This window comes from Clarias gariepinus, chromosome 2, assembly GCF_024256425.1.
Source record: "Clarias gariepinus isolate MV-2021 ecotype Netherlands chromosome 2, CGAR_prim_01v2, whole genome shotgun sequence".
Taxonomy (NCBI): domain Eukaryota; kingdom Metazoa; phylum Chordata; class Actinopteri; order Siluriformes; family Clariidae; genus Clarias; species Clarias gariepinus.
In genome coordinates, this window is record NC_071101.1 from 20911913 (window position 1) to 20923438 (window position 11526).

Here is an 11526-nt window from a genome sequence, read left to right on the forward strand (position 1 = left end):
GAACCATGAGCAAAATATACCATGTTTGTTTGTTCAGTTTTGTTTGTTCGTTCATTCATTTATTTGTTTAATCATTCATCTTCAGTTAATGCTTTAAACATTTTCACATGCTTATTTAGCCAGTCCACTTACAAGTTTTTTGGGTGGAGGAATAAAACTAGATAACATAAAGAATAACATCAAGATTGAAGCAGGGACTGGAGTTGTCTGGTGGTATTGATTCACACGATATACAGAATACATCTATGTTGACAATAACTGTGAGGATCTGTATGCGTGTGTGTATGTGTATGTGTGTGTATGTGTTTGTGTGTGTTGTGGTTAGTGCTCTAGCACTCTCCCTCCTCCCCATTTACCCCATACCATTTGGGTGGCATGGGGTGTCAGTTATGGACTCCCCAGGTGTGGTATAAATAGGAGTTTCTCCCTCCTATGGAGAGACGCAATTCTTGGTAGGAGTCCTGAGATCCAAACAGACATAGTGAGAGAAGAGCAGAGACACTCGAACATCCAAATACACTCATCTCCGCATCTGTGCTCCCATGCAGAAAAGACCCCAGGGGACACGACGCCAGCTGAGCCTCAAAAACAAGGTAGGAGAACGCAGCTGACTGCAGAGTGAATCTGCCCAGCTGTTTGTGTGTGTATGCTTGTTTTTGTGAGCCAATGTGTATTAGTGTGAGCTTTAAAGGATGCTAAAAGTTAAAGAGACACAGGACGCAGACAAAATCTTTTGAGAAGTGACAGAGATACTGCCAATATGTGGCTACTACAGGACTGCTATGGTAAGCTCTAGTTCATTTATTGATAGAGATTTTGATTGAAAGCCTTATAGTAGGAGATAAAAGATTCATGTCAAAGTTGTTTTGGAAGACTGTCAGTATTTGATGCCTCATGGAATTCCTGTGGTTTAATATGGTTGTAATCCTTGATTATTTCTATCATTCTGTATTTATTTAATTTACAACTCTAGTCACTTTTCCTTGACATTTTATTTACGTACAACCATAGCCCTTAAAACTTTTTCGGTGAACTCTTTTCTTCCTTCAATCAATAACCAAGTATCATAGTTTCATTATTCTGCTGTTTGTGCCTTAAAATGCCATTGTAGTGCCCCTAAGGCCTTGACTCTAGTTCTACTTGAGAAAATGTCTAATATGAGAGATTGATGGATCTTAAAGGATAAAGGTGCCCATTTAGCAAACTTGCCATGAACAATAAAAAGAGACACGCTAGAAAAAAAACAGACACACTTACTCTTAGAGCAGAAGCTTAAAGAAGGGATGAAATGAAGTTTTCAGCAGCCAATCGATTCCTGAATGCTTGTCTCATGAATTTTACAGAGAAGCTAAATGCCACTTACGGAATAATGCAGCACTGTGGGTCAGAGCTTAACACTTCATTGTGTGCTGGGATTTCAGGACACTCAGTACAAAACATTCTCAAAATTGCTTGAGTTTGTTGCAAAACCTAAAGCAGAGATCTGTTTAAACCATTTGGATGGGTTATGGGTGTAAAACATTTAAATAATTTGTGAAATTAGAAATAACAATAATTCACAGTATTCAAAATGCATATTTTCACCTTCTTATTTACAAAGTGAACATTCTGCATTTACTCCCTTACAAAAGCAGAGACTGTGCTGATACCATGGATACCATGGAGACAGAGCTGTATATTCCACCAGATTCGCCGAGAGCCTCCATGCCTGATGAGTTGTGTCATCCTTATTCCAACTTCTCAAATTGGAAGTTTAAGCTCTTTCGAGTCCGTTCTTTGGAGAAGGCCCCCTTGCCTAGTAAACCTCCTCTTGATACAGAGGCTGAGATGAAGGTGGTTGAACAGGGGGACAGCCTGAGTGTTTCTGGCAGCATTATGAAGCTCTGTCTGGGGGGCAAAAATAAGGAGAATGTGGAGGGTGCTGGCAGACAAGTGGATCTCAAACTTCAGGAGATTGACACACACATGAACCATCTCAGGTAAATAGAGGATGCTGTGGTGAGATCTTGAAATTATTTTGTTTAATTTTATATTTATTAGAATTCAATGACTGTAAGATTAAAAATGACTTTTAAAGAAGACATGACGTAATGTTTTTTAACACAATATATTCAGTAGTATATAAGTGACATATCGATAACAATAAAAAATATCAATTATAAACTTACCAGTTTATACCACTTTACACTTCATCTTCAGGTCTTTATGTCGCTTATGTGGCATACTTCTGAGAAAAGTAAAGGGCCCAGAGCATGAAGTCCAGGGAGACCTGGATCAATCCAGCCGATATGCATTGCGCAAGATGGGTTGCAAGGCTTCTAGATGGCCTGATGTCATCCTAAAGGTATTTAAAGTAGATGTGAGTGGAGACATGGAATCCATTCACCCTTCCATGTTCTGTCATCGTTGCTGGACCGTGGCCATGAGAGGAGGAGGGATATGTAGTTTCTCAAGGACCAGGGTCCCTATATGGAAGCCCCACAACTCACACTGTCTGCACTGCTACCCCAAGAGACGCACACTTCAGAGAAGAGGAAGGAAGAGAGGCAAACCACTATACAGTCTTCCCAAAAGGGCAAAGAAAGAAACATCTACAGGGGGCAATAGAGTGTGGAGACAGAGTGCAGAAAACCCACCAGCAATGGGTTTAAGAGGTTGGGTGAAGCCAGCCACTCAGAAAAGCCTATGGGTAAAGAATATAACTCACTGTCAGAAGGACCACCTAACCTCCAACCTACTCCCTGGTGATTTCCCAAAAGACTTTGTGAGTGCTATTGTGTGCCAAGTATGTGATCATTTATTGTCTGACCCAGTCCAGTCCCCATGCCAGCACCTCTTCTGCCGCACCTGCATCCAAAAGTACAGCCATGTCATGGGTCCCCGGTGTCCAGCCTGTGGCCTGCTATTTAACCCATGTGAACTAAACAGCCCTGCCAAAACCTTTCTGTCTATTCTCCACTCTCTTCCTCTGCTTTGCCCAAGAGAAGGCTGTGGGGAGTTGGTAAGATTAGATTCATTTGCAGACCACTGTTTAAACCACTGTTTTGAGACAGATGGCATGAAGGAGCAGAATTTTCTTGAGCAGAATGTGGACGGCTACTTACCTGTGAACAAAGGTGGGCGCCCTCGCCAGCACCTGCTCTCACTGACAAGAAGGGCGCAGAAGCACAGACTGAGAGAGCTGAAGAATCAGGTGAAGGCGTTTGCTGATAAAGAGGAAGGTGGAGATGTGAAGTCTGTGTGTTTGACACTGTTCCTGCTTGCACTGAGGGCAGGAAATGAACACAAACAGGCTGATGAACTGGAGGCCATGATGCAAGGTAGGGCCAAGAGGCACATCATCTGTGCTAATTATCATTTCATCATTTTTTAAAAATAAAAATCTGATTGACAATAAGAGTTTGTGAAAAAAAAAAAAAAATGACACAATGTCTGAATTATATTTGATCTAAATAAAAGGTAGTATGCATGTAGGATTTTGCTAAAAAAAGGAAATTAATTATTTATCAGCTATACTGATATTTCACAATGCTTTTACAAAAAACTATAATGAGGTCTTAAAATAACCTGGGTACACATCTGACATTTGCTTGTCTGCCACCGTGTTAGTGTGACTTCATATTATGAATCATGTATGTATGTATGTATGTTAGCATCCAGTTCCTCTCTGCCCTCTCAATTACACAGCTTTAAAAAAAAAACTGTTACAATGAAACAAACATCAGCATCATTGGTATTTATGAGTGACACTAACTATGGTATTCCCTTTTTTGAGGACTGGGAAAAGCTGGTATCTGTTTTCCTCACTAACCAATACATATTTTTTGTCCATCCCATACATTACCCTTTATCATCATACAATTCAGATATGCTGTAGGGGTAAGCTTTGCTGTCAAAGAGTCTGGTCATTTTCCATATCTCTAGACCTCGTCCATAGCCTATACTGTAAATCTCTATAAATTTATTATTTGTACAATACCTGTGTATTTTTTTGTACCCTGTAGTAAATTTTCTCTTTTCTCTACTCTTACAGGCAGGGGTCTTGGCCTGCATCCAGCTGTATGCCTGGCCATACGGGTCAATACCTTCCTCAGTTGTAGTCAGTACCACAAAATGTACCGAACTGTCAAAGCTACAAGTGGACGCCAGATCTTCCAGCCTTTGCACACACTCCGTAATGCTGAAAAGGAGCTTCTTCCTGGCTTCCATCTTTTTGAGTGGCAACCAGCTCTCAAAAATGTCTCCAACTCTTGCAATGTAGGGATCATTGATGGACTTTCTGGGTGGACAGTCTCTGTTGATGATGTACCTGCAGACACCATTACTAGAAGATTCCGCTATGATGTGGCACTAGTATCAGCTTTAAAGGACTTGGAGGAAGATATCATGGAGGGACTTAGGGAAAGAGGATTGGATGACAGCACCTGTACCTCAGGTTTTACTGTAGTGATTAAGGAGTCATGTGATGGCATGGGAGATGTAAGTGAGAAGCATGGTGGAGGGCCAGCTGTTCCAGAGAAGGCAGTGAGGTTTTCTTTTACAGTGATGTCCATCACTATTCAAGCTGAAGGTGAAAAGGAAGCAGTCACTATCTTCCAGGAGCAAAAACCCAACTCTGAGCTTTCCTGTAGGCCCCTGTGTCTCATGTTCGTGGATGAGTCTGATCATGAGATGCTGACGGCTGTCTTGGGACCTGTGGTGGCAGAGCGTAAAGCTATGAAGGAGAGTCGTCTTATTCTCTCTATAGGTGGGCTCCAACGTTCCTTCCGTTTTTATTTTCGGAGCACAGGCTATGATGAAAAGATGGTGAGAGACATGGAAGGTTTGGAGGCTTCGGGCTCCACTTACATCTGTACGCTATGTGACTCCACACGAGGTGAAGCCTCTCAGAACATGGTGCTCCACTCCATTACTAGAAGCCATGATGAAAATCTTGAGCGCTATGAGATATGGAGAACTAATCCTTTTTCAGAGTCTGCAGATGAGCTGAGAGATCGAGTTAAAGGAGTCTCAGCCAAGCCTTTCATGGAGACCCAGCCCACCTTAGATGCCTTGCACTGTGACATTGGCAATGCTACCGAATTCTATAAGATATTTCAGGATGAGATTGGTGAATTGTACTTGAAAAGCAACCCAGCTCGAGAAGAACGCAGACGCTGGCGGTCAGCACTTGACAAGCAGCTGAGAATGAAGATGAAGCTAAAACCAGTGATGAGAATGAACGGAAACTATGCCCGACGACTTATGACAACTGAGGCTGTTGAGGCGGTGTGTGAATTGATTCCTTCAGAGGAGCGCCGTGAAGCTCTGAAAGAACTAATGGCATTGTACCTCCAGATGAAACCTGTATGGCGTTCTACCTGTCCAGCTCGAGATTGTCCTGATCAGCTTTGCCGCTATAGCTTCAACTCACAACGTTTTGCAGATCTCCTCTCCACCACATTCAAGTATCGCTATGATGGCAAGATTACTAACTATTTACACAAGACTTTAGCTCATGTACCAGAAATTGTTGAGCGGGATGGGTCAATTGGTGCTTGGGCCAGCGAAGGAAATGAATCTGGCAACAAACTTTTCCGCCGCTTCCGTAAAATGAATGCTAGGCAGTCCAAGACATTTGAGTTAGAAGACATTTTAAAGCATCACTGGTTGTACACTTCCAAGTATCTGCAAAAATTCATGGAGGCTCATAGGAATTCAGCAAAAGCAATGCAGGCCACCATCAACCCAGAGGAATGCCCAGATGACTTTGATATATCTCTTGACGTGACAGATTTTTAAAAATATGAAATTTAAGTACATTTACTTGAATATACTTGGACATTTTATTGCTTTACTTTTTATGATTACACCCTTGATATGACTCTTTTTTCACATAACTGCTTTTTTCTTTAGATATGCATCACCACCATATTGAATTAGTTTATTGTTAACCTTTTTATGTTCTATATATCTGTCTGCAGCTTTGACTTTATGACATAGATAAGATTGGGAGGGAATGGCTATATATTTTTTTGTCTCAGTCTCAGCTGCAGACAAGCATTTTTTCATTCATTGCTGCTGGTGAAATATGGGAGAATTTATTGTATTGCCAGGTTATGACACATTCATGAATTTATACAGAAGGATTATTTATGGAATCAAATGGAAGCACAGTAAGTCACAGAGGGGGGATTGCTTTAAAAGAGACCACTTTTACGATCTCTGTATTAATTTATCACAGACAAGGGCAGAGACAAAATGGAATTAGGGAAACTCAAATTGCCTCAGTTTCAGAAGAGATAATAAAAGACAACACTGCTGCTGAACACCAGGGACTTTGTGGGAAATAGCTTCAGGGCCACACGTTTGCACATCCGCCTCCCACCCCCCCTAAAAAAAAACACTTTCATCCTACCTTTATTTTCACGTTTCAAGGCTTTGCACAACATCTAACACTTCACATTTGTTTTATTAATTTTGCACCAAACGATACACCTCAGTATTTTAAAACATTACACAGTCAGCGTAGCCATAATGCTATATTACTTTTTGTATAAATGTGTTAATGTTTATTATAACTGTTTTAACTGTTGTGTTAACTGGGCAGGATGGACTGTGCTTTAATTGATTGATTAGTTAATTTACTTTATGTACTGTTTATAGTTGATTGATTTATTGACTAAGTTGTTATATTTCCTTAAAACGTGTGGTTTTACTTTAATAGATTACTTGATTAATACATTGATTACATTGTTATGTCTTTGATTGATTGCTTGATTGATTGCTTGACTTGATACATTAATACCCATCATGCTGTAACAATTATAATATGTCAGTAGAAACCAAAAGCAAATAGGTGTTCTCTTTTTATTGTTTATTTTTTTTTGGTATCCTATTGACATTTTACATTGTTTGTACTTTTGGGAATATGTGTCATTGAAGGCTAAAGCCCTCAAAGGATACAGAAACCTTCTACCTCCACAGATACAATGTTGCTAAGTCCATAACTGTTGTACCTGCATTTGTGCCTTTGTAAAATTTTACCAATTTCATTTTACTTTAAATAGAACTGCAATTACTCATTAAAATAAATATTTAAATAAATGAAGTAAACGACTACATATTGTTTTTTTTTTTACTAGTAAATCAGTGGCTGTTTGCACACGGAGCCCAGCACTGTGGGAAAATATTAAATGAATGCCAATTAACAACAATTTTCTTTAATGAGTTTCCTGGGGTAAATTTAGCTTCCATTCCACTCCTGATGAGTAAATTCCATGAGAACAACTCTTTCCCACCAGTCTCTAGCAAACTAGTAGAATGTTAATAGTTTCAAATTAAAACATTCTTAATAAACACAAATTGATTACAGTCATGTCAATATTTCTTGCACCCAATTGAAATAATTCTGATTTGTGGTTCCACTTTATCTGTTTTTATCTGCACTAAGGATTTAATTAGATTTAAACATTTTTGATGTGTGCAATGTGGTTCTGCCTGCCCACTTTTTTTCCTGATAAGTCCAATTAAAATAATTCAGACTCATTTGTGATTGGTTAGTATGTTGTAATACATATGATGGAAAATAAAAAGATAATTAGTGTGCCTTCCTCAGCCAGAGACCCATGGATAAAAGTAGAGACTAGTGGGAGTGAGTTGTTCTCATGGCATTTACTTATCAGGAATGGATGCAAAATTCTCCCCAGGAAACTCACACTGCTGTAGTCAGCCCAAAATTTTTTATAAACAGTTGAGGAAAAGAAAAAATAGTATATATAATGATAATATAATATTTAAAAATATTATCATATAATCATTATAATATTATTATAGTGTATATATTAATAAATAACTAATATTAAGTATAATGTCTGCATTTTATGTAAAAAAAATAAGTCACTTTTCCTGTTTCCAAACACAACGTAATAAATAAATAACATTACAAAAGAATATCTGCATGCCTCTAAAGAAAGCAACATATTACATAAGTGTGCTAAAGTTACCAGTGTAACTCTGCCATATTCTCCAGCACCCTCAGTAAAGTCTCCCAGCTGTTTTACCTAACAAATCTGTTTCTAGCATTGCTAATTATTTTATTAAGGTTTTTTTTTATTTTTTTTATTTTTTACATAAAATACTGTAAAATTCAAATATATTAAACTGATTCATTGAGTTGATTTAACAAATCTAAATAAATCTAGACTTTAACAAATGTGACTGCAAGTGTTTGAGTGCTTCCATGGAGCCTAATATTCCGGAATGAGAGGGTTGTGTAAAACATGGATAATCAATTTAATGGTGGTGTGAAAAACAGTGGTGTGAAAAACTATTTGCCCCCTTCCTGATTGCTTATTCTTTTGCATGGTTGTCACACTTAAATGTTTCTGCTCATCAAAAACCGTTAACTATTAGTCAAAGATAACATAATTGAACACAAAATGCAGTTTTTAAATGAAGGTTTACGTAATTTTTTTTACATTTTATTTATTTATTTTTTCCCGGCCTGTCAGTAACACAGATAACACATGACAATGCGTATGTTTAGCTATGCTATCATCATTCACAGCCTTTTTTTATTAATTAATTAATTAATCAATTAATTAAATTTTATATACCCTTTTATTTAACCATACTTGACAGACAAGACCAGGGAAAAACAGGAAAGAAGAAGAAGAAGAAGAAGAGAAAAAGTAATTATATATATATATATATATATATATATATATATATATACATACATACACACAATAATAATGTAGAAAGATAGAAAGAAAAATAAATAAATAAATAAATAAATAAAATAAATAAATAAATAAAATAAAGAAATTGAATTTGCTTCCATACTTGCTGAGAAAAAGAGAAAACACCAGAGGACACAACATCAGAAAAACTGCAGCAACAATCAACATCTGTATGACTCACGGTAAATACTAAATGTTAAATGTTTTTAAGCAACACACATAACTAATATAAAAAAAAATAAGTTTTGAAGCAACAGCAGATCAAGACAGTGTGTCCCTGTGCACCACATTTTTACACCAATGTGAATGCTTGCACACCTGTGTGTATGAGCGCGCTTATGTTCATAAGGTTCCTTCATGTAAATGTTTGATAGTGTGTGTAGGGAACAACCGCTCCGTCCCGCAAAGCATGAAGCAGACATGGAAAAGACATCCGGAGGCCCCCCAGGGCCCGAGACCCCCAGGAGAATCTCCGCAGGGACAACCGCGACCCCCACCCACACCAGGGCAGACCAGCTCTTGGGCCCGGACATCCAACGGAGCCCCACCCCCCAACCGGGGCCCAGCAAAGCCAGGAGGGCCAGGATCCGGCAAGCGATCACCGAGAGTGGGCCGGCACTCACCCGAGTATCCCGCCCCGGCAAGAGAAACCACCAACGCACCGGTTGCCAGGGGCATCCTCCACCGGCAGGGCATGGTGGTGGGGTGGGGGGCAATAAGATGATGAGTGAGGCGGAGTCTATGGCCCGACCTGACACATAGACGTAGACGAACAAGCACACACATACACAAGCATACGTTCCCGCCCTCATGTACGCAAACAAATATTCACATCCTCGCCCCACATATAGACACACAAAAATGGATACGGTAACCACACCCCCAAATCTACATGGCCCTGTGTGAAAAAGTGATTGCCCCCCTTGTTAAAAAATAACTTAACTGTGGTTTATCACACCTGAGTTTAATTTCTGTAGTCACCCCCAGGCCTAATTACTGCCACACCTGTTTCAATCAAGAAATCACTTAAATAGGAGCTACCTGACACAGAGAAGTAGACCAAAAGCACCTCAAAAGCTAGACATCATGCCAAGATCCAAAGAAATTTAGGAACAAATGAAAACAAAAGTAATTGAGATCTATCAGTCTGGTAAAGGTTATAAAGCCATTTCTAAAGCTTTAGGACTCCAGCGAACCACAGTGAGAGCCATTATCCACAAATGGCAAAAACATGGAACAGTGGTGAACCTTCCCAGGAGTGGCCGGCCGACCAAAATTACCCCAAGAGCGCAGAGACAACTCATCCGAGAGGCCACAAAAGACCCCAGGACAACATCTAAAGAACTGCAGGCCTCACTTGCCTCAATTAAGGTCAGTGTTCACGACTCCACCATAAGAAAGAGACTGGGCAAAAACAGCCTGCATGGCAGATTTCCAAGGCGCAAACCACTTTAAAGCAAAAAGAACATTAAGGCTTGTCTCAATTTTGCTAAAAAACATTTCAATGATTGCCAAGACTTTTGGGAAAATACCTTGTGGACCGACGAGACAAAAGTTGAACTTTTTGGAAGGTGCGTGTCCCGTTACATCTGGCGTAAAAGTAACACAGCATTTCAGAAAAAGAGCATCATACGAACAGTAAAATATGGTGGTGGTAGTGTGATGGTCTGGGGTTGTTTTGCTGCTTCAGGACCTGGAAGGCTTGCTGTAATGGATGGAACCATGAATTCTACAGTCTACCAAAAAATCCTGAAGGAGAATGTCCGACCATCTGTTCGTCAACTCAAGCTGAAGCGATCTTGGGTGCTGCAGCAGGACAATGACCCAAAACACACCAGCAAATCCACCTCTGAATGGCTAAAGAAAAACAAAATGAAGACTTTGGAGTGGCCTAGTTAAAGTCCTGACCTGAATCCTATTGAGATGTTGTGGCATGACCTTAAAAAGGCGGTTCATGCTAGAAAACCCTCAAATAACGCTGAATTACAACAATTCTGCAAAGATGAGTGGGCCAAAATTCCTTCAGAGTGCTGTAAAAGACTCGTTGCAAGTTATCACAAACGCTTGATTGCAGTTATTGCTGCTACGGGTGGCCCAACCAGTTATTAGGTTCAGGGGGCAATTACTTTTTCTCACAGTTTGGATTTTTTTTTCTCCCTAAATAATAAAAACCATCAGTTAAAAACTGCATTTTGTGTTTACTTGTGTTATCTTTGACTAATAGTTAAATGTGTTTGATGATCAGAAACATTTTGTGTGACAAACATGCAAAAGAATAAGAAATCAGGAAGGGGCAAATAGTTTTTCACACCACTGTATTTGACATGCAAATCATTTATATAACTTTTTCTTTCTTGTTTATTTGATTGTTTATTATAGTGATTAGTATATATTTGTATTTTGAAATCTATTAAGGCCAAAGGATTTATGTAAAAAAAAAAATCAAGTAAAGTAACTAATAATAAGTGGACAGAAAATGTAAGTATAGTGAGAAAATTACTAGCCTTAAACAATGTTGGATATAAATGTAATATGATGATGTGGATGGTGATGTAATATCTAGATTTAATGGCTGTGCCTTAGGGTTTAACAGTATTTAGCTTTTATTTATATGTTATAATATGACTCAAAACAATTCTATTCTTAATGTACTTTACACTTGGTTGCAATTCTATTGCATCATTGATCTTGCTTGTAATTTTAGAGATGTGTTGCTTTTCAGCTGTTATAATTTAGCTTAATGTAATACAATTTTGAGATATCATTCTTTGATCTTAATACTATTAAATGTGACAAGGATGCA

The 11526-nt window shown here is 38.8% G+C and overlaps 1 protein-coding gene across 2 annotated transcripts; it reads left to right on the forward strand.

The window, feature by feature from the left end:
* The first annotated feature begins 461 nt into the window (after positions 1 to 461).
* On the forward strand, positions 462 to 7050 carry rag1 (recombination activating 1). Of its 2 annotated transcripts, none has more exons than XM_053515093.1 (4): positions 462 to 593; positions 1632 to 1979; positions 2200 to 3320; positions 4034 to 7050. In XM_053515093.1, exons 2-4 carry the CDS (start codon positions 1651 to 1653, stop codon positions 5779 to 5781), a joined length of 3198 nt encoding a protein of 1065 aa, XP_053371068.1. In that variant the 5' UTR covers positions 462 to 593; positions 1632 to 1650; the 3' UTR covers positions 5782 to 7050. The 2 variants fall into 2 exon arrangements, with proteins under 2 accessions (XP_053371068.1, XP_053371058.1); XM_053515083.1 differs by having other exon boundaries at positions 1635 to 1979.
* Positions 7051 to 11526: the final 4476 nt, after the last annotated feature.